At 45.7% G+C, this 27,529-nt stretch overlaps 1 protein-coding gene across 1 annotated transcript; it reads right to left on the reverse strand.

Annotated features, from left to right (window-relative positions):
* Window positions 1–1,109: 1,109 nt before the first annotated feature.
* On the reverse strand, window positions 1,110–25,514 carry T265_04511 (hypothetical protein; the record flags this gene model as incomplete). The annotated part of the gene is made up of 7 exons (XM_009169266.1): window positions 1,110–2,019; window positions 6,120–6,236; window positions 18,211–18,552; window positions 18,588–18,996; window positions 19,031–19,344; window positions 19,380–19,590; window positions 25,255–25,514. 7 exons carry the CDS (start codon window positions 25,512–25,514, stop codon window positions 1,687–1,689), a joined length of 1,986 nt encoding a protein of 661 aa, XP_009167530.1.
* Window positions 25,515–27,529: the final 2,015 nt, after the last annotated feature.

Here is a 27,529-nt window from a genome sequence, read left to right on the forward strand (position 1 = left end):
AGTTTTCCGAAGAACAAGAGCAGCGATGTACACGTCTGTGCTCGTGTTTTTTTCTGGAAAATCGGAGAAGTTAGGTCAGTAAAATTACGACACATATGAACAGATCAGATAAAAATGACCTATTAGGTTGCTAGTGGGGGATTCTGGTGAACCAAAGGTATCCTTCTTGGGAGAATTCTGTGATTAGAGAGGCAGAATTACCACTGTTCGAAATGTCCTTCCTTTGGTGACTTTTGGCCTCAAGTTCAAACGCTCTTCTAACAAAAGAGTTCAATGGGAATACACAAAAAACCGTTCAGTTGTAACACCCTTTCCGGGCCTAAATGTCATGCCACCAGAAGGTAACACCAGGGCTGGGATACGGCGAGGTCGCCCAAGCCTAGACAGGGGAAGTCGAGATGCACAGGTCGAATTCGAACCACGGACCTTCCGGTCAGTAAATTCGCGCTCTAACCACTGAGCCATCACCGAAAAAAACTGGCCTCCAACATTAGGTGAACGGACCTGGTCTGGTGACTCGTTAACTGAGCGTTCACAAACACACCATTTGAGGTGAAACCTGTAAAATTCTCCCAAGATAAACAACGGTTAGAAAGCAGTGACATCACCAAGCGGCAGACCTCTTAAATAGAAGCGCCGCCCGGATTTCTGGACCTTTTCGTTGCGTTCAACCTGCATCTCCAATGTGTGCATTATTTTCTCACACATGAAAACATCGTTAAAGAAAAAAGCTTCATGTTCCTGTTATTCAGCTAATAGTGCAGAAACTACGTCTGAAAAGTGGCTGTCGATGACTTGGTTCGCACAGTACCGCATGCACTGCGGAGCCACATCGCCTTCAGTGCTCAAGCCTATATTTAACGACGCAAAACAACTGAAGAGGTAGGAACGATGAACACTGACGGGTTGAATACTTTTAACCGTACCCAAACAAAAGAAGTTAGCGCTAGAGCAACCACTCCAATGCGTAAATCGCTATGGCGAAACTCTCACTGTGCATGGACGTGCACCATCGTCAGACCTAAAAAAAGACAACTTTACACGAGACAAGTAAACAAAAGCCCCTTACTGGATAAAGGTGTTCTGGAGAAACAACTTACGGAAGTAAGCTGCCGATAGCAAAATGCCACTTGTCTCATTTTCGTGGCCCACATCAACCAGTTCAAGAACAATTCTAAATAGATAGAGGCCTCAGACATCCTAAATCTGTCCTCTTATTCCAAAAGTAAAGGGAAAAGTAATGGAAAAATTACTTCAATTTCCCAGTGTCAATCAGAAGACGAGACAGTTACGAAAGCCGATACGTTGGTGCTACAAAGGACAACACTGGATACCAACGCACTAGGTTGGGAAGGAAGACGCCAATAGACTCGATGCGAATCATTGTCTGGGTTGTACAAGGTTGGAAGCAAAATATCGATTCACGAGAATCTGGTGCTTTGGGGACAAAGAGTGTGCGGGAAAGTTCTGATTCCAAACAAAAAATAAGGATTGATTTCTCCCTAATACGGCAGACAAAATGCGCGAGGAACGGTGTACACAAGTCCCAGATATTGTCATTTGTGGTCACCGTGATCTGAAGTTTGGAAAGTCTGCAGTTTTTTTTTCTTTCTTTGAAAGTTAAATGATGCTAAAAACTCAGGAGCACAATGATCGGAGAGGGTAACGCAGGATCGGAGTACCACATCACTTAGTCAGCTTCCCCGTAGCCGGAGCTGGGGGGCCTGTTGCTGTGGCCGTCGTTTTTCGAACAGCAGACTGGATTGGTGCATTAGGCTTAGCATTCCCATCGTTCGGCGCAGACTTTGTGGAGGACGGACCACCCTGCGGTAGGGATGCGGTCAAAGTGTCAATCATGGTCTTAGCGTACTCCAATCGCTTGAGGAGATCTTGAATTATACCACCGGTTTGAAGCATTTGGAATTGGTAGGTCTTAAAATCACGATTCGAGTCAATATACGTCACGGCACGCATCAGGGGACAGAGAATGATTTTCGCATGATCCTCGAAGAAATTGATCTGGGTCACAAGAAACGAAATTAGGAAGGGATGACATCACAGCTTAACTGGACCGAAGCAGTGTAGACAAACATATTGAGACAAATTGGCTGAACGCAAGCTACAGTTGAAAGTCACATGAACGGTAGGGATTTGGTGACCGAGTCACAATGGGTACATATCATTAGAGAGTCAACCCTTCGCGGAGACAATATCGGAACAAACCAGTACACATTACTATTGATCGGATTGAGATGATTGTATGGTAACAAGAGAGATTATTCTGTACAACTTTAAGACCTGGGCAGATTGGACCGCATTACATATTTCGTTTAATTGGGAGGAGTGTAGAGGCAAGGACACCACTCGTGGGGCACGCACAGTTTTATAAGGATACGTTTCTTAAAAAGATGATTGTAACCAATCCCAGTAAAAGATGCCGTAAGTGTACCTAGCCCCCCGTTATGTCAAGACATTCTGCTCCAGCTTCAAAAATTGGCACAACACACCATGTTCACGAGTGTATTGACTGTCCCATGTCCAACGCTCCGGAGGGCTGCCGCCCTCCTCACAAACTAAAAAGTTCTTGCATCACATCTGCAAGTTAATAGAAAATCAAAATGTCAAAAGTTCTTGGACAAACTGTCTTCTGTTAATTACTAGTCATTGTGCTCATCGAGATAAAGGTTCTCCGTCTGATTAATATAGTTAGGTTCAGTTCGGCCTAGTTGACACAAACGAGGTATCAAGGGTACATTGATTCCACTCTCCGAAAAATGGGGCAGGAAGAGGATATGTAGCAGATGATGGGATAATGTGTTAGTTTGTATGGAATGAGCCTAGTTAATTGAAGGGACAGGAAACTGGACAGCTAAACAGTGAAGTCGCGAGCTTTGAAGCAGGAGTGCCACTCACTGTGTGACGGGACCATTTCCGTCAGTTTTGTTGACCACTGCTGAGTGGAGTCCCATGGTCATTAACCAGGAAGGCAACGGCTGTTAACCCGATTGAATTTACTGGTTAGTGATTGCATACTTCGTTGCCAGGTCATGAGTTGTCCGTCTCTCATTCATTTCCACTCAGCACACAGCTAGACAGAGAACCCTCCAAAAGAGACCGTCTCCGGACGGGCGGAACATGCAGCCTAACAAAACTAACTTCTATCAACAGCTAAAAAATGGGAAATAAGATTGTTGTTACGTATCCGACACCTCTCGACCTTAAGCAAAATAGTGTACCTAATAAGCAATACACAATCTATGCGAATAAATCAGCCGACGTTGGAAAATCACCTGACACAGAAAGCGAAATTCAGTCAAGGGTGGGTTAGAAGACAAGCAGGCTAGTTGCTGGACGATGCACTACTACTCTTCGTTCTAAAGACCCTTCCCATAAAGTTCCTTATCATGTACAGAACTCGAGAATAAACCGGTAATCTAAAAATCCGTCCACCCAAGTTAACACGCTTCGTAGTTCCTGATCGAGACGCTTCTTTTTTAGTCCAATATCTATCCGCTGACTAGCGCAGGCGACTAGACTTTATTTGAATATATTGAAGCTGAACTATTAGCCTTAGTTCCAGAGACGTCTCGCTTTGGCCCTAAGTTGGCTAGTGAAACACCAACCCTAGAGCACCAAACGCCATTTCGGCCTCGCAGATGCTGCGTTGACCAAATCTTCACACCATCAGGGGCTAGAACAACGTCATAAGTACATATGACCCACGATTTCAGTAGTTCTGAATTTCCAAGGCGTATTAGACTTGGTTGACCGGTCTGTTCACCACAACACGCTGGCCAACCCAGGAATGCCCCCAGAAGATTGTGATCACAAGTTCTCTCCTTTCTTAGACTCTCTAACGTATATTCAGGGCTATCCAAAAGCTTCCGTACACAAAACGATATCCGCCGAGGATGCCCATTCTCTCATTCCTATTTAACTTATTAATCGATGAAATATTGAGACGAACACTGGAAGGTTTTCGAAACCCCGGTGTTCAAACCCCTGTGACGAAAATCTCACCAACCTACAATATGCAGACGGCATCATTCTCCTCTTCGAAGAGAAGGCACAGGTGTTTTTGGGTGAAGTGATCGTCTTTTGGTATACAGTTTGCACCCACAAAGTGCATGATCACGCTCCTGGATATGCAGTCACTGAACACGCCATTTACAATCCAGGGAGAAGCACTCGAAGTTGTGGAGCGTTTTAAGTATCTTGAATATTGTATCAGCTCTGATTGTAGTGATATACGAGGTTTATGAACGATCTGTAAGGCTCAGGTGGCGTTTTCAAACTTTAAATACCTATGGCGCCAAAGGGATATACCCATGAATCTCAAGAGGCGTGTGCATCAGGCTACAGAGTACGGGCTATTTTGTTGTACGGCTAGGGCTTGGTCTCTTCGAGCAGCGTAACTGAGACATCTTCAGATCTTCGACAATCGTTGCCTCAACCATAGCTCGTGTACCCTAATCAGCAACGAGGTTATTAGGAATCATGTTTGGTAGAAAACGGGAACTTCAGTTAAAAAATGTGTCCAGCACCAGAACCTTATTTGGTTAGGCAGAGTATTGCGTATGCTGAACCATTCTTTACCGAAGAGAGTGCTGTTTTCTGTGCCCAATTCAGAGTGGCGGAAGCAGAGAGGTGTCCAACTCTTAACCTGGCAGACAGGTATGAAAGAGATCACGAAACGTTTGGGTGCTACTCGCCTTCCAGGATGGGGACGGCGCGATCCCCACTGCGCCTGGTTGCAGATGCTGCAAGATATGCCTACTAATCGACGTCAACGGTGTTCTTGCTGTAAGCTTCTATCCAGATTGCCTAAATGAGTGTCTGGAGGTGTATGTACCTCGGAATTATTGTAGTAAGCTAGCACGAAGTCCCTTTCATAATAATATAAATATTATAGAAGGGACTTAAGGCCAGCTTACTACAATCATTCCGAGGTGCATACACCTCCCTTCTCGTTCACTTTTATTCTTTTCCTCACAACGAAACTTTCAAATGAATAATGCTTGTACGGCAACAAAGCACCATTGAACACTGATATCATGCTGTCGATAATGATGATAATGGCAGAAGGGTGTGAGGGAGACAACGAGTTCAGGTGTTGCTGGTGCGGTCCGCCTTCGAGGATAGGATCTGAGTGACCCCACCTGCAATTGGATGTGGACATTGCAAGAAATGGTGGCTGATCTATATTAGTAGCCTTTGTGCTGCTTGGTGTGGACGCCTCAGAATGCATGCGACAGGCCAGAAAAAGGCCCTCTCGCTAACGTACTGTCTTATCCTCTGAAGTCTTGAATATAATTGGACAAACCGTGTGGTTGTACGGCGGTGAAGCATCAGTGTCAACAGTGATGTAGCTGTCTATGATGCAGTGACCTTTATTAATTCGGCACCGAAATATACAAACCGTGGGTTGTACGGCGGTGAAGCATCAGTGTCAACAGTGATGTAGCTGTCTATGATGCAGTGACCTTTATTAATTCGGCACCGAAATATAACTTAGTTAAGAGGCGATCATCGCACATGAGTAGAGTTGGTTAGAGCAAATCGGTCGGTTCAGAAAAAAATGAACATTTCATAGAGGGTCGTTGGGAATACGACTGCATTAGAACTTAATAATGATTGGGTAAAAATTTAGACGACGACTATCATCGAAGGTATGGCAGTTTCCCCACTGCTAATACCCGATGGATAAGGGGAATAAAGCACGTCTCTTTGATACCGTGTGGAAATTTTTCACACCAAGCACCAACCACCCAACCTGCGAAAACGATTCAGTTTCACAAGCTCTGGACATTTGGTAACATGGGGTGACTTATAAATTTCTAACACATTCACTGTTCCTGAGAGTTTGATTATCCCTGTTCAATACCAAAAAACTACAACCTACTGAAAATGGTAAGAGAGTAAGAGCTAGGAAAGCGCTGACGGGTGCAAACAAAAGGAATAATGAATAACAACGATCCCCTGAGGCAGAAAGAGCCGAAAGATCCACGACGAAAACAATGGCTAATGTACCGCAGATGCAGCACTTTTGATGCCACATAAAGGTGAAGACAGAAGAGGACAAAGAGGTGGATGCAAAGCACAGTACTCGAAAACATTACCTGGAGTGTGCCATTGCTCAGGTGTAAAACCATAGCGGAACGGGTACGGAACCACCGACGTAGAAAGGGCAGTCGCGCCAAGTCATCCGAGTCACGACGAGCAACGTTTTCGCCTGCCTGAAAATTAAAATGCGTCCAGACAAAACAGTTACATTTCAGGGTGAAGCTGTACATGTACAGACGACAAAACATATTAAGCAGAGAATAGAACTTCGTTAAAAAAAGTCGCGAAATAGAGTTGATCGAGTAGACGGTGGGACGGCGTTGGTCAGCTAGTACGTAGAATCATTCGCTCTCCAGAAATACCATCAGTCGGAGTCCACAACACCGTTGTCCGTGGGTCACGACCAGAGAAAGATAACAAAAGGACCATCCAGGAGAAACAAATCTAACACCGAGATTTCTGCCAATCCCAATCCAGTCACAAATAGTGTTTAGATCGAGTGAACCATAATTAATCAACAACCGCGGTGTAGGAGACTCCTTGTGACATTCATCTGGAAGAATTTAATGAGTAGTAGGCGGCCGAATCGTACGGCAACGTCGTTGACCAATGTCACAGATGGGTCATCACAAATCCTCTAGCCTAGCCCACAGATGTAAAAATTAGATGATCCATGCACTAGGAGTGGAGTGAACCAACTCAGCCGGAACTCCAAGACTACGGCAGCGGTAAATTCCATCAGCTACACACATGCATTTGTCATCAGTTCATTTTAACACATCGGAACACAGGATGAAACAATTAATGATTGGCTATATATGCAGTGCTGGTGACTCCTAACAAGGATGAGACATTACGGTGCCTCTCGGTATAGATTGGTTTTACCTAAATAAACACCTAAATAACTGCACACTGCCAACAAAAAATACGAGCAGCCCAAAGGGTAGAAGAATTCACATAACATGTGAGCCTTCCATGCATCGCTAATGATGATTGGTGTACAATGCTTTTCAACTTTTCGCCCTTGATTGACTTTACTCACAGGATGAAATCTCGATTGGGTTTCATTAATAGAATGACCCGGAAAAATCAGCGAAAAACGTCTCGAAACTGTTAGAGGTCCGGAAGTCCATACATAAACAATCATAGTGGTTGTTCAGCTGTGGCACCACTTCAACGAACAGCTGTTATTCATCATCATCATCAGCAGCAGCATCATCACAAACAGCAACATCATTGTTGACAAGGATGCTTCGCTATCTTACAGACAAAAAGTCCACCTAATTACAATCAAAGCTTTAGAGTGAAGAGAGTGGGTGAGGGAGGGGACCTGCTGCTGGTCTGTCAAGCATTCTGAGGTGCCGAAACCTCCGAACGCTCAATCAGACAATCTGAAAAGAAAGTGCCAGTGACATCCGCCATTATTTACTGAAATGTCTCCAGCTAAGCAGTGTTTACATCGCAGGGTCCTGGACAAAAACCTCTGATTCAACAGTCTGACTGCAAGGCAGCGATGTGTTGACATGAAATGCGAGTTCATCACAACTTTGTTCCGACACGCAACCTGCCAACTTATGCATTGTCTACTTTTCAGTGCGCCATTCTACAGTAGGCAAGTAGGACAGCACTCGTCTCCGTAGATGGTGTTTCGGCATGCGTAGCACATGGCCGAAACAATGCAGTTGATGGTACCGGAAAGTTTTTTGGCTGAAATACCTGTTGCACAACCAAATAACCGTTTTTACTTGCTTCATTACGAATTCGTTGACGCTATCCAACATCTTGCAACGCTTCTGACGCATCGGTGTTCAAATACCTGAGGTCGTCTTAAATCATCTATCCACATAGGCCACGACTTTCACCCCTACAACAACACAACCCTTACTGTAGCGTGGTACACGCGACCCTTAATAGCTAGTGAGGTGGTTTTTTGACGCCACAAGTGACGCAAATTAGCAAACTTGTTTCGAAAATTCGAGATTCTTGCACTGACTTCATCAGATACATTTCAGTAAGCCAGCGAGGTATGTAAAATTTTCCGTAGTCTTCAGTAATTCACCTTGAATTGTAAGGAGTATACTCAGAGACTGCACGTTATGGAACAATACTTCGCACGTTGCAGGTGCAAGGCGCATGCCAAAAGATGGTACGATGGTAGTCAGTTTGTCCAACAAAGCCTGTGGTGTACCTTCGTCCTCGAAGATGACGGCAATGTTATCTGCAATGTTATCGACAAGGCTCTCATGGTCAGCGATTCGGACACCGGAGTTTTGAAGACCTCCCATTATTTCATCAATGACAAGTTGAACAAGAACGGACACGACTTTTGTAGGGACGCCCAGAAGTATGCGATATAGAAATCGGATTATGTTCAGAAACTTCTGGGGTACTGACCGATCGACAGAATCGAACGTACTCTTGAAGTAAAGGAACACCAAGAGTAAGGGTCGTCTGTGCATATGTAGTTGCCTTAACACCTGACGGAGTGTGAAGATGTGGTCAACGCGGCCTCTGCACTGTCGAAATCTCGTTTGATTCTCACAAGTCAAGGTTTCGCGTGCCACCGTAAGATGATGAGGAATCAGTGACGCAAGAAGCCTTGGCACATCAGGAGCCAAACTAAAGCTTCTGTGGTTACAGCATTCACTGCAAATACCTCGGTTGTCTGGGACAGCCTACCTCCCAGGTAAACCCAAATAAACTAGACAGGCGCTGGCTGAGAAACCCACTGTATTCCTTGAACAGAGCAGGTGGAAGGTTATCAGGACCAACAGCACGATTACGTCCGAGATTTACACTCGGACACTTCCGAGGTTGAAGGCGATTCCATAATCACAATCAGTCTTTCCGTTGAAAGCCGTGATTTCGGACTAGAGGTAGCAGGTGGCCGAATGGGTTGTTTTTCGAAGTACTCTGCATAGTGGTTCGAACGTTCTGCTTTGATAGATATCAGGGAGTCATTTCGGTCGCTGACAAGAGACTTCCGAGGACCAGTCGAATGAGTCAAATGGGACACAGCTTGCGCACCTTAGCAGCATTTTTTTGCATCTTCCATTTCTTCAGCCTTTCGGGTCCACCAAACCTGTCAGTCTGTATGGACACAGTTTCACCTGGTGTTGGATGATGCGTCGAGTGGAGTTGTGGTTGCGGCCAGAAGGAATTCGTCAGTGGGCCTCCAGCAAAGACAGTCCTCTCGGAGATCAACGTTTGAATGAGGTTGGTTGCGTTGTACAACAAACAGAAGTTTCGCATCCGAGTAGCACTGCATATATCTGTGACCATTTACATCCGACATCGGACAGTCCTGTAGGCGTTCGAGGAGACAGTTCTGAAAGTTTCGTTTAATCTCTGGGCTGATTAGCTTCTCAAAAGTTAAGCGAGCTGGACGCGTTTTGCGTAGACCTGAAAAGTGCAATGAAAAGCAGACAGTGAACAACCCTCATCTCCGGTAACTGATGGCGATATGATATTCCAAAAGTGGCAGACAGTGATCAACCCTCATCTCCGGTAACTGATGGCGATGTGGTCCAGTTGGATTCAGGGCTGGTTTGTTCGTACGCACCATGTTGTCAAGGTAGTCTGTGGTCGATATATCTGAAACAGGCCATCTCTGTTGTTCGTGCGTCTCGTGGCCAATCTAAGACGACTAACCGATCGGAACTAAATAGCGCTTGGTTTACCTACCCGGATGTTCACGTCACCAGCGACCACAACCATATCTAAGCCCGTTGTAAAAGAGCATCATGGAAACTGTCTTTAGCAGATTCAGAGCAAGTCGGTTAGGACATAGACAGACACAATAAACAAGGTGCGATGAACCTCACTTTCTCAATATTCTTTCACATACGTTGCTAAACGAACGGCGAAGAGGCGCTTTCGATCGGCCGAAGGTTTTTCGTCGTAAGACAGACGATTAACAAACCGTCGGAATTCAGGGAATTTTACAACAAATATATTTCCAACTCTTTCCATCGGAATATTTTCCACCTTGGTCAGAGTAAACGTCTCAGTTTCTGTAACCATGTGCAGCTGACATATTAGCATAGCAATAGGATAAATCATCGATTCCGTCAGCGCCGTCTGAATCACTTCGGACTAGTCGTTAACCAGACTCCGTCAAAGACCGTGAATGACGTGCGAACGATACTTCCGTCTACAGTTACTGTGATTCTCAGGAACTCCGTAAATACCAACATCCTGTTAGTGGCGTCTTTTGTCCAACCCTCTACACCTTCAGCGCATACCACGTATGTGACATCCTCGTGAGTACCACCAGACATCATGAGCTGAGGTATTCACTAAGCCATATCAGGAATTGGTGTAGCAGCAGTATTATGGCAAAGACGGTCACTGTCATGTTTTTATAGTCGGTGAACAAGAAAACTGGTTGGGGACCCTGGTGTTTCCCGTACGGTTCGGTGGGAAGTTAATCGACGGTTACAATGCCGTGCCACAAAAATTTCTCCCAATGGGATATTTAATCTCACGGGAGATTTCCATGAAATGTCACGGAGGTGCCGATTCTACAATTTCACCTCATAAGACAGAACATACCAGATCGTTTTCGGTTGGATTTCAACGGACATTAAGTCCAAGTGGTAGGGATTTAGCTTGAGTAACGTATTCGAAACTAAAGCCTGTATCACCGCAGTCATGTGTTGAGCATTGCTGACTACAAACGGAGCAGTTTACAATGCCAAATTCAGAGCTATGGAAACATAAATGTGGACAACTTATGTCTTGACAGAGAATGGGATGAGGAAAGCCTGGATGATGTTGAGATCCTTAGCGCTATTTCTTTACCTGACTGGAAACTTCACGAAGGATACCAACTGGTGCTATACTCAGATAAGTTGCATGAATCTATGGATGCGCATTGTACGAAACTGGAGTGACTACGTCGTGAGAAGAACACTGAAACTGCTGTACTACGTCTGGGCGTCACAGCCGTGAACATCTAAGCACGGACAAGTGGTTCTCTTATATTAGGCAGTCAGAACACTGAACTGCTGTACTACGTCTGGGCGTCACAGCCGTGAACATCTAAGCACGGACAAGTGGTTCTCTTATATTAGGCAGTCCAAAAAGTACGTGGCGCGTAATTTCAAGGACTTTACACAAGTAAAGCTGTTTCGTTTCATCAGCACTCTGGAGAGGACCCCTTGAATTAGCTACCACAAGCCGATTAATGTAGCAACGGTGCTTCATGTTGGAATCATAGCTGCCACCGAAAGTCTAGCATGAACTCCCTCCACACCAAAATGAGCATCATCCACACACCATGAAAACTCCTCGACAAATTACGGTTAGCTCATCATTCCTACCCTACTGACAAGCAACGAAGGACTGTCTCCCGAACGAAAGGTGCAGTAAGTCGAATGCTCAAGGAAGGATAAACCCAATTATGAAAATTGTCCAAAGCACAGTGGCTCACTGAAAGATGAAAGCCCGGACACCACAGCAGCGTTGCCATAGAGGTTCCGCACGCATCGTAAACCTTATGGCAGTGTAGCGCCAATGAATAATTCTGGCGTATTGGATGCATTATTGGCGACGAAAAACCTCCCACTAACAACGTACAATTAGATAGACACCAAGTTTCATCTAGATGCGGTATATGCTGAGTTCAGTGAGGCCCGTGATAAGTCCCTTGCAAGCGTCAACTCCGTGTACAACCGCAAGGGTGCAAACTCTGTAGTGCCTGGACCACGAACAATTAACTGGAAGTTTCGTATGCATTTCAAAAACATGCTACTTCTGCTCCTACCTTTGGTCACGACAGGCTTACCTCGAAGTGCCACTCTATTAAGGGCTATGGTGTACCATCTGATGGTCAGTGTCATGAGTATATAAACCATACTTTACATATATCATTAACCGGTAATTATCACTCTATACCTTCAACTTGTGTACGATATGTACAATAAAATCGTAAATTACGCGCTTCTAATCTGTCTTACTTCTAATGTCGACCTGGAACCACTCAACTCTCGCAACAATTTAGTTGCCTAGTGAATAAATGAATCATATCCTCCGAGCTACGAGTTTTGATGCTGATCCTCATTTACCGGACGTGACGAAACGATGGACTCATTAGTCCCGTATCTTCAAAGCATAAATTAACCCAATTGATTCTGAAGATCTAAAGAAACTGGAGAGTTTTACGTCACATTGACCGTACGGCACACGACTTCGTTGCAGAATGCACTGGCTGCGATTCTTCAATACCTTTACTGGAAATACTTCACATTTGTTTGGAAAACAGCGTGTGTGCACGTCATCTCTTAGCTACCCACAAGAACCTCGTCAGGATGTTGACCAATTCGTCCGGAAAATGAAGCCGCTTGCTAGAGATTGCGAAGGACCTGCTATGGAAAATACGAACGAGGCAGTCCGAGATGTCTTGATAACCGGACTACAGTCGAGAACCATTCGAGAGGAATCTGGTACAAATTAGACTTTGACAAAGCCGCACGAGCTCTCGACCTTGCACAAAAGCAATCACAACCTCATACACGGACAATCTGTTACGCGTTCCATGCCTATCCCTTCGTCCTCTGTTAATGTTGAAATAACCGTTTCTGCCGCTACACATGTTACTTTCTTGAGAATCGCAAGGACGTTTATAAAGGGTGTCCTGGTGAAGAATCCTCTTGAGAACTTTATGGAAAAAATAAGGCATTTCCAACGCATTCGTAGATTCGAAACCTCGAAGTACCGCGTGGGTCCAGCTCACGATTTCTCGATCTATTCACTATTGTGCCGCTGCTTTCAACTGTTGAGCTAAAACTACAAGATATTTGGTTAACGGTATTGCGCTCCGAGCTCTCATTGATACCGATAGCCCTTGAAGTTTTGTTCCTTTATCAATCCTACATGCTCATAACTGGGAACTATTTCCGTATCATTCTGTGGTAACATTAGTGTCGACGATACATTCATGTTCCTCCAAAGGTTACTGCCTTGTGCCCATCCAGTACAAGGATTCTACACACGGACGGTTCAAACTTTGCGAATTACCGAACCTCTGTGTGGACGTCCTTCTACGATATGACTTCTTGGGGTTACATGATAAAGTTGAATTTGAGTTAGATGGCCGAAGGGGTACCCTAACTGTATGTGGTGCAACATCTACGGAACTGAAACCCCCATCTTTGTTCACTAGTCTTGCTGCACATTGCTAACCGATTATCATGAAGTTCCGTCGTCATGTACCAGAAAACAAACAATTCATACTGCTCACCGATAGCATAATCGAAGCATCATTTTCTCCATAGACAGCACAAGTGTTCGCAACGCACAATGCGGACTACAAAAGACGCATGGTCAGAGACTGCAGCCAGACCACCAATCGCTTTACCTACCTTGACGCTTATCCTTTAACAAGACTAGATCACATGGTAGAAGAAAATCGTTCAGCCGTCACACCCTTTCGGTGCCCAACTGTCATGCCACCAGAAGGTAGCACGAAGGCTGGGATACTCTCAAGGGAAGTCGAGAAGTAGAAGTCGGGTTCGAACCACGAACCCTGGTCACTGAGCCATCTCCCCACATGGTAGAGCATTGCATGCTATGCATCCGCAATACCCGACCTAAAGCTGCCACCTTGACGTGGTGGTCGGGCTTGAGTGCTGCAATGATCCCGCGGGCTACACTGGCTGGAACTTCGTTCCACAAGGTACAACCATGCCAGGAAGGCCAAAGGGGAGCAGCCAGACCAAGAGCAGCGAGACCCCGTACCAGTAATCGTGCTACGAGGCGGTCTGGGGGTAAAGTCGTACTGTCCTCTGCGACAGGAGTGTGAAGGCAGTAAGGTGTTTCCCCCAGGCGACCAGCATGTCCATATTTATGGAAGCAGCAATGCTGCCTTTCCCCGAGGAAGGACGGGTTAGAAAAGGTCGGCCCCAAAAACCGCACACTCCGATCGCCCAACGGTTGACCGTGACCGCCGGCGCATTATCCAATACGGTCGAAATACTTTTAAAACCAAAGAGCCCGGTGCTGCTCAAAAGGCACCTGCTGTGCGCAGCCGCATCAGGAATGAGACAGTAATGCCTTATTCCCTGCGCCCTCGGGTTAGGCCAACCCCCTGCAGCCGAGCAGGTCAGACTGTTGAGTCGTCGGCTCCGGACAGGGTCCCCAAAGAAAACCCTAAATTCTCCCACTGCCTCGTGGGTCAGGCTTTTGAGTCAGAGGCTAGGGTCAGGGTCCCCGAACAAAACCCTACGTCATCCCACTGCCTTGTGGGTCAGACTTTTGAGTCAAAGGCTCAAGGTGGGGTACCTCAACCAAACCCCCTTCCTCGGCCTGGGCAACCGGGAAGTATCATTTGCCCGCGCAGTTCAGCGTCCACCGATGTCCCTCCCCAACCCCTTCCCACTGCACAAGCAAACATCGCTGGGCCATTTGACTGTCAGTTATCTGACCGAAAGTCCTTATGCTCCCCGCTGCCTACAAACATGAAACAAAATAACACCTTTCTAAATCCACGAGATCCTTTCTATATAGGAGCTTTTAACGTCCGTACTCTATGTCAAATTGGCAAACAGGCAATGCTTGCTGAAACACTGTACTCCCCAGTGAACAGTCGTCTCTGCGCCGTCCGATGATGATCCGCAATACACTGGACCTCCAGAACACATACCATACCATATACCAATAATCAACAATAACAGTAATCATAATGCACTTATTACGTTAGAAACCAGTGGGAACCTACAGCAGGTTCGTCGTATTCCTTTCGGAGTGATAAACGGAGTTGCGTGTTTCCAGAGAACGACAAACCATTTTGTCAAAGATGAACAAATAAAAGATACATTCACCTACATTGATAACCTCATTGTACGCAGTTGAACGAGAGCTGGACATGACCGTATTCGGATGCACTTTCTTGACTTTGATACAACATACATTACCTTGAACGACACAAAAACAGACTTCGTAACTGAAGAGATAACTGTTCCCCCGTCGAAATTGACGCGTTCGAGCATTCGGCTGTCGAAAGGCAATAAATGCCATCGTCGAAGCGCTCTGCAAACGGCACCACTATCTTCTCGGGCAATATTTCAAACTGGATTAATGTTAAGACGCTTTTACGTACGAGAACCAATAGAAGAGTAAAGAATCACAAGATCGAACGGGTGGAAAACCGACTTGGCGCAGCACAGCTGCGGAGTCATCTGCAGACCAGGAACGGGCTGCCGTGTTGCCAATGTCCTTTCTCGCGACATTTGTGACATTGTTAGAACGGAAGGACTTCTAGAACTTCGAAACATACTATGTCACCTGCGATCACAAGATTTGCACATTTTGTTCGCTCTAAAAACCTTTCTCGGTCAATGTGTGGTCCCCAAGTGTTTCACATGCGCCCAACTCAAAGCACAATTGAAACTCCTCTTGGTCAGCTTACCAAGGACACACTTCGAAGACCCAGTATTGACCTTAAAGGCCCGATTCCTTCAAACACTCGTAGCAAGTGCCTTCTAACAATCATTGACGAGCACTCCCGACTGGCTTTTGCTTACCCATGCGCCGATAAGTTCTACTCCACCGTAATTCGTTGTTTGAGTCAACTGTTTTCACTGTTTGGTACGCCCGCTTATATTCACTCAGATCCCAGTTCTGCGTTCATGTCAATTGAACTGAAAGATTTTGTTTGGTGAAGCCGTTCCTACTAGTCACAGCGCTCTCTACAATCCAGTGTAGTGGTTAAATGGAACGACTCCGTGCGACATTTTGGAAGACCATCTACCTAGTTTTAGAACCACAAAGCTTATGTGTCACATACTGGGAGGTCGTCGTCCTTGACGCTCTCCACTGTATTAAATTCCTATTATGTGCTAGTACCACATGTATGCCACATGAACCTTTCCTGTCATTCACACGCCCATCAGCCAACGGTCTTTTGGGTCCTTGGGTCGATCGTTTCAAGACGCAATGACCAAGCCTCCAAATATAACCCTCTGGTAGAAGGAATAGAGTTTGTCTCTTGCAATCCGCAGTGAGCCTATATAGTGCGCTCAGATGTCAAGCACAGAACCGTATTCCTGCGCCATCTGGCTCCGGGCGAAAACGTGACATCCGATCCTTCCAACACAGAACTGGAATCAACGCATGTCGCTGGACAGGAGGAACCTCACCCAAAACCATCAATTTACCTTGATTAATCAAACCCGAAGTCTTGCCCATTAGCGATGTCTCATCATACTCCACTGCAAACCCAGGAAATCACATGGATATTCTTATACAACAGCACACTGATCCACAATCTGCGCAAACGAAGCACGAACGACCTCAAGTTGGTACAACAGCTTTCATTTTTTGCAAACTCGATCGCTGCAAAAGTGCACACTTACCCAAGTTGGAGTGAGAGTCGTGATTATATAAACCATACTTTTCAGATATCACTTACTGTCAAGTATCACTATATTTCCAGCTGACATACCATCGTTACCAGACAAGCAAAGCGTAAATTACGTGCTTCCCTTCTGTCTTCTAATCTCGACCTGAAATCGCTCATCTCTCGCAATAATCATGAAACCTCATCGTCTATTATACACAAGCAACCTGAAGATGCAGAACGTAAACTCTGACACCGTCACAGGAACGGTTTTGCCAAAGATCCCTGCAAGCAGTGTGCAGCCTACGAGTCTTTCGGCCATGACCTGTATCGCATCGGGGTGACAGTTGCTTCGAGAGGCGTCTGCATGTGCTGCCATTGTCAAGTGCGAAGACAGCTGACATGAAGCGGATATTTGGAAAAAACGTGACGCTCGGAATGTTGAAACTATTCGTTTCTATGATTACCGCGTTCATCCTATCACGGAGAAAAGATGAAAATAGATAATCGTTCAGCTGTAACACCCTTCCGGTGCCTAACCTCCACGCCACGAGGAAGAAACCACGAGGGCTGGGATACTGCCAGGTCGATAGGCAGAGGTTGGGTTCAAACCACGGACCTTGCGGTCAGTAAATGCACGCTCTAACCACTGATCCATCTCGCCACAAACCACGGAGATAGTCTGCTTCTTATGCACTATCCCTAAAGACTGACTGAAGAAAATTCAGCAAGGTGCAAACATACTCCTCATATGAGGACCATCTGAGAAAAATGAACTTATGTAAACTGATTCACCGGAGTCTTCGAGACGCCGAACGCTCATCTTATTAAGTTACAAGAGGTCACCAAGAGGACCCCTGAGAACAGTGTTAAGCTGCTGCCCAGAGTGGCCTATCTGTGGAGTGTTCTTCAACAAGCGACCTTACCGTTCGAGGTTTCAATATGGGAACCGGTGCTCGGTGCCCTCACTGTCACGGAACGGGACAACTCAGATGGTGAAGTGCGCAACCACAAACCAGAGGGTCCGTCGTCCAAACCCAACAGTGGCCTTTCGATTGACCTCGTCTACGTTGAAGAAAACTCATAGCACCAGTCCTCGTGGTTCCTTCGAATCGCATGGCATCAATCGGCCAAAAGGGCGCCAAAGCTGCGCGATGCGTTATTTGGGCGGATAGGATTCGCAGTGAGTGCTGTTAGCTAGACACGAGTCCGAACGCTCTTGCCATGACGATAATGTCGGATTCATCATCAGCTGTGAAACCGCGTACCTGTCATACAATGGTTTGCACAAACGACAGTTTAGGCTGAAAGCCCTAGATTCTGTACTTACAACTCATATTAATTGACTGAGTTTCGACGGCGATATTTAGAGCTGCATATTTTCTCTACAGGAACAATAATCACGGCAACAGCCCGGACGCATGGATGAGACTGAAACTCTTCAAGTTGACCACAGATGCGCACGTTCACGAGCATCCCTCTGGTGAAAAGGGAAAATAACGCGGCCGAACTCCCTAGTTGCGTGATTCAGTCACTTCAGGACTTGAGCTCCCCGAAACCGTCATCAAGCTCGACGGCGTCAGTTGGCTAACCGTACAACTACTCCAATGAATACAACCCAATGTTAAGTGGTTCAGGCACAGTGCGCGGGGTCAACTCCAAAGTTCATGTTAACTGAGACGCCGCATCATCGTCACCATCATCATCATCATCATCGACAGCATAACATCAGTGTTCAACACCGATGCTTCACAGGCACGAAAATCAAGGGGTGGACAAAAACACTAAGAAAAGCAAAAAAGACCTACTTTAAGGAGATTTTCCTGCATGTAAGACTTGAAGTAATTCAACAGAGTGATCTTCTTTTCGAGAACGGGAGGATGTGTTGTCATGGTAAAGAAGCTTTCCGTTCCATCTTGATCTATATACTGTAAATTTTGCAGGTTGGCGGCTAATATCAGGCGGGTGACATCATTGAAAACAACCCCGCTTGAGTTATCACAAAGTTGATATCCCAGTCCGTATTTGTCTGAATAGTCAACCCACTTGCTGACCCAGTATATGGGGCAACAGGCCGGATCTTCACTATCTTCCATGGCTTTCACAGTATTGTCCCTCAGAATTTTGGCTTCGGTCATTAGTAAATTAAGCTAAAAACATTCGTTGAGAAAAGTAATGTACCCACTTCTTGCTTCAGTTTCTCAAGCCAGCAGTCTCCGGGCTGATTATCAATAGATGCAGTGCTTTTGACGACCGTGCCGCCGCCATGTGTAATAGGAATATCCTCTAAGGGATTAATATCAGAAAGCGGGCGGCGCCCGATCTGAGGAGTAACAATCGAATCGAACCGTGGGCACGTTGTCAAAGCGCTAACTGGAAGGGAAGTCGGTGTGTATTCTTTGAAGAAATCGTCTTCCAGCATAGTGAACATGCTTGGCCTTTTGGACGGGTCCTTATTCAGGAGTGCACGTATGAATTTCGAGGCAGACGCAGAAACACGGATCGGTATCTTATATTCGTTCATTTTTATCCGAGCGTAGGTTTCCTCGAGCTTGTTTGTTTCGAATGGTGGGTTGCCAACAAGCAAAGTGTACCTAAAACCGTGGTAAGACATGTATGCTAACCTACAATATACAACCCAAGGACCAGCAATCCACTTCGAAGCTATGTCCCCCCTTAGTAAGTACTTCAGGAGCGATGTAGTTGGGTGTGCCACATAGCGTCCTTTTTTTCTCTCCTTCGTTGACGATTCGGGAGGCCAGCCCGAAGTCACCAATCTTGATGACTAAGTCATCATTAAGGAAAAGATTGGCAAGTTTGAGATCTCGATGCATAACTTTATTCCTGTGAAGGTACTGACACCCGTTGATGATTTGCCTCATAAAATATCGGGCTTCTGGTTCAGAAAGGAAGCGTCGCCGTTTGTGCAGTTCCAAGAGTGACTGGAAATAGTCGCACATGACCAGGAGCAACATACCCGTCTATTACACAACTCCAAGACAATATAGATAAAATCGACGTCTTCAAAATAGCCATGAAACCCAACAACGTTCTCATGCTTTAGTGTCCTGTGAATACATATTTCCTGTTGCATCTTCTCTTTCTGAGAAGATTTCACAAGAGCTGATTTAGGGACAACCTTCCCTGCAAACCTTTCTTGAGTAGCTTGGTCGATCAGCTCATAGCACCTGGCGAAACCACCCTACAGAATATTTCAAAGATAATGAAAGCGCGAACCTTTCCCATAAATTTGCCACGAGTATAAGTCTTTTTGTTTTTCCCGTCAACAATAACCTCCGGTGGCTCCTTATATTTTGAACTGTCCTTCGTCGCCATCCTCGCACGCCCTGTTCCAATCAAATCGGAGGTAGCGCGCACCAGCGAGGCGACCCGATTTCACGCGAAACAACAAGTCGCATTTAGGTTACACCCACAAATAACGTAGGGGTGCATTGTTCAAAGCGTAAAGTGTGGGTCAGATGGAGGATGTTAAAAGTAGAATCTGGTAATTTGAGGCAGACAGCATGCCACATGCTACAGCGATACCGGATTGGAATGGACTGGTTTCCTTCGACATTGCGTCAGCGATGGGATTCAGCACATTTGTTCTAAACTTACCCCATTTTGTAGAAGTAAAACGCCTCCCAATGACTACCATGGGTTGATATAGGTTTACAATGTACTGTGAAGAAAGTTTAAGTATAAAGGAAAAACTCTAAATGCACGTGACTTTGGTGACACTTCTATTCCNGAAAAAACTTTAAATGCACGTGAGTTTGGTGACACTTCTATTCCTGCTGTGCACTCCGATCGAATGAAACGGGTGACTCTACTGCGAGTACAAGTTGGGTCGGGCGCCGAAATATGACACACGGAACCTTCTGGCTTAATTAATGATTAGCAAAATGGTCGAAAAATCCCCTCTCAGTCCCGCGGATCAGCCAGCTGAGGTCATCCAAAGGGCAATGACTAGTTGATGCGAAAACAATGTGGCTAGTAGTTAGACTGAACCACCTCTGGGACTTGAATGTGATATGTTTGGGCATCATAACGTACAGATGACTTAGCGTGTCCCCAATTATCAAGCAACCCTGACACTGATGCATTACACCCTGAAATCCTGAGAGCACTGGCAGTTACAATGACCAGTCAACTATGCGAACACTCCAAGTGCCCACAAGAAGGCCAATGGAACCGAAAAAGATATTCATAGGACTTAAAATCACTGTACACAAGGGAAGGTGAAATAAATGGTTGCCGAAATTGCCACCCGACATAAATTTAACAGTTTAAGTTTCGGTGGCTTGGAGCCCCGTTTTTAGACTGGGCAGTTCATGCATCAACAACTCACTGGTAATTTGGGCACTCATAGTCAAACAGGCAGACTCATGTCTTCCTCTTCACGTCGCCCTCGAGACCCTAATAAAACCACTTGGTGAGGTACACTAATGGAAACTGTCTTTCTAATTATTCTCAAAAATACTTCAAACACCAGCACAAGATGTCCTCGAACGGAGCAGAGTGCGAATGGAGGTCAACGATGAATATACCCTTATCATGTGCTCCAGATGCCCTCACTTATTTATCCAGTTGTTCATTGCTCAAACCAAGCTGCAGCATCGTGACTTCAGCATCAAAGCCTTGATGCTTCTCTCGAATAGTATGAAAACTGAGCACCAAGAGAGTATTATCCGTCGATAATATACTGGTGGTTCGTTTCTGTGTCTGGAAAACTTCAGAGCTCACTTTGGCGAACTGCTACATCCCTTACCTTTCGAATGTCGATGATCTGGGGCGTGAAACGTGTGAACATCTAAAGAGCTTGAGGATCGTACCAAACATCTGCATGTCCGAGTATTCCATAAAAACACGAACACTGCAGCCTTATGTTTAGTTGTTGCTAACAGTTTCTTGCCATTTAGGCAAGTACATCCTTCGGAAGTCGTTTGAGAAGGATGTCACTGCGTTCTGGCTTGAACTGACTTCCAGGCAAAAGTGTATCCTAAAACAGGTTTTCGCGTTCAGTGTAAGCATTTGAGATCTCTATAGTTTCTTCGCTCGAATAGGGGCATGGATCCTCCTGCTGCCTTGTGGTGCATGATGAACCTATCTTGAGTGCAAACGGCTGGCAGATTGTTTCTATTTTAAATGGGAAAAGTTTGCCGCTGGGGCAGATCCAACGCCAGAGAAAGAAGTGGGCCTTTCGTCTGAAGAAACTTCTATACCCTTGCGTACTGCAGCAATCGTGGCCATACCCTCTCACAAGAAGGAGCCCTTAAGCTGACCCAGTCCGGTTTTCCAGTACATGGGCCTCAGCAAGAATTTGCAAAATTCAGGTCTGGGGATTTGCTGGATTTGTACAAGTCTGAGCTTATTTAGCACAATATCAACCGCGGCTTTTAGGAAATTGGGAAATTTTTCGTTTTAAAATGTGTACCAACTCGTAGCTAGATCCAAATGGAGATAAAGCCTGATTTTTGTCAGTGTGCGCGGCGTCTAGAAACCCTCCGAAATCGTCAAGCTTTCGGCTGACACTGATCTAAATCAACTCCAAAAACTGCCTCAGAAAAAGAACTTTACTCTTTAAATTTGCGGGTGAATAGAGTAGCTACCTCAGGGTTTGGTCAACAAAAGCTCATTCATTATTTTTGTTTGCGCGTTTCACGGACCAGCTTAGAACACCTTAAATGGGCCCTAGACATTCCTTTAGGGGTGCAACGAATACTCACGAGGCTTCCGCAGTGAAATTGTTTTTCCGTAAACCATTTATACTCAAGGCGTCATCAGCAATGACGCAAGGTTACTCACAGTGGATTCGCCCAGTTACGTTTGTTCTTTTGGGCAGGTTTTGCATGCCTCAAAACTGGCCGCACCAGTGGACAAATGGGAGTACGGATGCTTGCCAGGGACATCCGGGACTGTCACGACAGTTTATCCACGGTGTGAACACAGTCCAGAACACGTGTCCAGACAGTGAGCTTAAGAAGAGTCTGCGTATCCAGAAAATGCTCAGAAATTTTGTTAGCTGAGTGCAAAAGGTTCATTCGTTTCCTACTGGTCCATTAAAACCCGAAAATGAAGTTGACCATTTATGTACAAATGAGAAGCCTAAAGAAGAAGAGCTGCTTACAGAACGACGTCATAAATTAAGTCCCTTTTTGGACGAGGTGTTCGGGACCGGCGTGATTGGTCATATCCTAGGTCTCCTTAGCATGCTAATTGTCAGCCATCCGTTTATCGGGTGTTCTAATAATGCCGAGGCACCCTGATATACTAACTTAAGAAGGTTATCTGAGCCCTGCAGAACTTCCGTTTACATGGTTCAGTGAATTTAACGCAAAAATATGAATGATTAACCCATTGGTGTTATGACTCCTATTCGCTATTCTGCGCCGACAAACGTTACGGTATCGAGATGGTCGTATTCAGTTGTTTTTGGTAACGAGTTCAAAATGAGCAGGCACCTTGTATCCCGTATGGAGAAAAATGTCAACATGGTTTAGTTATAGTGTATTGTCTAAAGAAGCGTATGCCCCTCAAAACTTTCTCAGCACCAACAGTAATCTAAAGCTCATTTACCTTACTTATATGGTTGCCTCGTTACGACCGTATTCAAACGTGCCGCACATGCTCTATTTTACGTCATTAGGGCTGTTGCCCGATGTGTGTTATGGAAAAAACGCTAATGGCGAAACTGTAAAAACGCAAACATTTCCGTCAATCACGGATTCATGGATTCATACACGGGATCAAGGCTTCCCTGGGTGGGTTTGTTTTTGTCGTTTAGCGGCGTCCGTACAACCGAAAAGTACGAGCAAAAATAATTCTTTTTACGAGAAAGCAAGCTCGCCGGCGCAAGGGCTTACATAGAAATGCTTCTAAAAGTGCTTTAAACGGTGCACTAAACGTACGGCGGGCAACCGTCGGAGGAACGTTATTTCACTCACTACCCGAAAAAGGGAATTTGCGCCTATTAAATGTGCGCGCTCTGAGACTGAAAACCTTCTCAACCTATACCCATCGCGTCTTATTTGGGTCGACGGTGAAGTACCCGTTGGCAGCATCCTGTTCAAACAGAACAATAATATTTAGTCTCGTCGGAGGCGCCAATATTCCAGCGGAAATAGGTAAAGCACGGCGAGATGCGTTTCATAGTCTGCGGATTTGAGGCCAACAGCCAATTTTGTCGGATTCACGGATTGATACACAGGATCGAGGCTTTTGCCCAAGTTTTCCGGGTCGGTTTTGTTCTTGTCGGTCAGTGGCTGTCGTTCACCTGGAAGGCACAAGTGAAAAACGGGTGTAGCACTGCTCTTTATGTTCTCAGCGCGGGGTAGTATGCTTGCCAGCGCGAGGATTCGCATAAATAAATGTCTATTAGTGCTTTAAACTGGGTTCTGGAAGGAGCGTGGACAACCGTCGGAGGAGGGTCATTCCACGCAGCTACTGCCCGAAATGAGAACAAAGTTTGTCCAACGAATTGGTGCTCTGAGCTTGAAAATTTTCTCACTATGCCTCCGTCGTGTGTTTGCTGTGTCAACGGTGAAAACCTGTTTGCTAAGCTTTGTTCCAACAGGGCATAAGTAAGAATTACGTCCCCTTGGAGGCGGCGGTACTCCAGGGGAAAGAGATCAAGCATCGCGAGACGCGTTTCGTAGTCCACGGATTTGAGGCCGGCAACCATTCTAGTGGCGGCCCGCTGGACACGCTCAATGAGGGTGACGTCTTTCGTGCGTCCTGAGTAGACAACTTATTTGGCGTACTCCAGGAACGGATACCCAAAATGGAGATCAAGCCTTTCTTACGTCCTGAGTAAGCAGCTTTGTTGGCATAGTCAAGAGGCAGTTTAAACATAGGCCCCACAGATTATCTGAAAGTCCCCGCAAGTAATATGGTGGAAGGGGCGCACAGTCATCCGCAGAACAGCAAATGCTATTGAGCCGACTTTTCACGTTGCAGTAAGAGGAACATGTTGGGGGAAGCCAGATATCTAAATCATTTTGGTAGTTTGTTTTTCTTTATTCCACCGTGCGCGACAAATACTGCCGAGCTTACTCCGAATGATATATGGACGCACTTTTCGTCCTTCGTGGAAGGTACCAGTTCAGGGGCCACCAACTTGCGGTGACTACATCCATTTGGAAGGCGTTATCATGGAAAGTTATATATGGACTTTTCGTCCTTCGTGGAAGGTACCAGTTCAGGGGCCACCAACTTGCGGTGACTACATCCATTTGGAAGGCGTTATCATGGAAAGTTCAATGATAGTCCAATTCGTTCTCGAGAAGTAGACATGGACTTAAAAGAAGATCTGGAAGTACGTTGAGGCAGATCGGAAACAGAAGGGGCCCCAACTCAAAGCCTTAAGAATATCTAACTGAGGCCTGTACCAAAAATAGGCAGGTCGAGCCTGCTCTCACTTGGACTCTTTCATCTGACAGGAGCACCCTAATTCAGCGTCCAAGTTTCCTCTGAATCTCATAAGACTCGAGATTGTGGAGAAGCGAGACGTGTGGGACTCGATCGAATGTCTTCTAGAAAACGAGAAATATAACATCAGAAATGAGTCCTTCCTAACGCAAAAGTGGTCTGAAAAAAATCCATACCACTGGGGATATCAAGTTTTGGCGCTCAAGTGATTTCAGATTGATCGCTTTGTCGCGCGGAAGTTTTTGGTGCTCAAGTGATTTCAGATTGATCGCTTTGTCGCGCGGCACGCTAGTTAGGCTAATAGACCGTAACCTGTTTCAAACGAGAGCACCTCTTTGTGCTGTAAAACGCTTCATCGTCTCAGTGAACGGGTCAGAAAATAATGAACAGACCGTTTGGTGATGCCCTTCCCTCATGCAAACAAAAAGTTATATCCTTTCTCGTTCGTCCTTCTATCAATAACTGTCATCGGTTCAAAATTTTCACACCGCACTATCTTGAAAGGATGCCAGAATTGCTGAATTCTGTCGACGTGTAGTGGTACCACAATTTGTCGTGTGTAGTAAGGTTCCTTTGACACGTTCAGCAGCCTAAACGTACTACCTAGCCATCGATATCCCTTGAAAGATCCATTATCTTTGGCGCCGTTCGGAAAAGGTATATCATAGTCCAGAATACCCATTCAGCACATAGGCATTCCGAGCTATCAGCTCGGTGATGTTACGCTTCGGGCACGGTATAAATGGGTGTTCAGTGGTATGTGGACACATAATTTATCTAACCTCCCTCCCACACATTGCAAGTCGTACATCACTATCGGAAATAGGCATACTAGGTTGTGATACGTGTAGTTCTTTTATCGATCATACCCGTGCATTATAATTTTCGCATAGTATTTCAGATACGGTTTTGTGAGCCACATGAATGATACCACGCTCAACTTGCCGCGCTTATGTCAGTTTCAATCCTCTAATATTCAGTGAAGATTCGATCGGGCCAATCGCCATTATTCTCGGGTATGTTGTGAGCCTTGTCAACAATACCGCAGATTTTAGAAGTTTAGGCTTTCCCATTGGAAGACACAATCCAATTGGTTTCGTGGCAAAGGTAGTCACGTCAAACAACGAGCAATTCGTTTTCAATTCCGATATTTTCTCGTATGAAATTCGGTTCGTAGGGTGACCGCCGAGCCTCAAACGATTTAAAAATGATAGCCCCTTAAATCGGTAACGGAGTGCAACCAAAGAGCTCACTCTTCTAGAAGCTGAATTTCCCGAAGTATTCTCGCTCGTGATGTGACGCCGATTGCTCAGTGACAGTAACTGACGAATCTTAAATATTCTGTTTGCTACAAACGTACTATAGCGGGTGGCACCATTCCGTACATAGTGAAGAACGATGTTTGAGTCAATCCAATAAGTTGAACTTTTGAACAAATTTCTGACTCTCCCCTCTGTCCTTCCACCACGTTTGCGACTATTCGCGCGGCATTCAACTCAATCCTCCAAATGGACAGTGACGTCATCATCGTTCATACTCACGTGGTGTACTTGCCTCCTTACCCCATGTCCCACAAACAACGAGCCATGTAGAACCCATCCAAAAGATGTCCTTCCCATCTACTCCATAGGCCAATATGTCTCTAGAACGTCCTCCACTATCGGTATTCCCACACGTTTATCTGCAAGCTGCACAAAGGTAGTGTCCTTCAAGTGACCTTATTGACTACCTGTATTTGGTGGGCCCATGACCAACAGGCTAATGGTTAGAGGACCTCTTAGGGCCCGTTTGGCCACTACGGCTTCATCTGAACCCACCAATTGAAGCGCGATTCCGAGACTTTCAGTATCAACAGTAGCGTTTCTACTCACTGTTGATAAAATCAAAATTGCCGATGTGCTGGTCAGACCAACTTCATCAAGCAGACCTTTCGCTACGAATGTTACGTCCGGCCCACTATCCAACAATGCGTACGTGAGGACGCTGACATACGGACCATTAACACGAACCGGTACAACGCCAAGGAAGTTTCCTGGTTCCAATTGAGACGTCGGGTTGCATAAATCAACCGATATTTTTTTGCTGGCATTCGGTAATACATGTAATAGAGGGTAGTGAGCAGCGTTCTACTCCACACCCCTGAGGGGAATCGAATTTGCTACTGGCATGGCCTGGTCATAGGCACAAGACGTAACCGTTTCCTTTTCATCACATGCCAGTTGGCTTGCGTTTAAAAATAAGCGGACCCATCGCAATAAGCCAACCCGTGTCGGTTGTCCTAATGGGGGTACAAACCTTGATTTTCCCTTTCTAATGGTGGATATGTTATCACGCCTTCCGTTGCCTACCTGATGTTGCTCGGTTTGAAAAGAATGCCGTTCCGTTGAGCTCATGGCGGCCATACAATGGCAGCTTCTGGCGGCGCTGGCTTCTTGATAGACAAAAATGCACCAGTCGGAGAATCCCATATGTTTTCCGAGGCTTTCCGTAGTGACAGCCGACCGCGCCTCGTTCCAACGAGAATGTCTGCATAAAGTGAGGAGAATTCGCCCTGTGGTCGAGATGGAATTCATGCCACTGGTGTGATCCATCTGACTTGGGTCTATGTGACAGCTTTGACGATTTGCCGATAAACGAGACAATGGTTCTGCGTCACCGTACAGAGGCTCAACTTCCTGAACAGATCTAGTATAGCTC

Source organism: Opisthorchis viverrini, assembly GCF_000715545.1.
Source record: "Opisthorchis viverrini unplaced genomic scaffold opera_v5_74, whole genome shotgun sequence".
Taxonomy (NCBI): Eukaryota; Metazoa; Platyhelminthes; class Trematoda; order Opisthorchiida; family Opisthorchiidae; genus Opisthorchis; species Opisthorchis viverrini.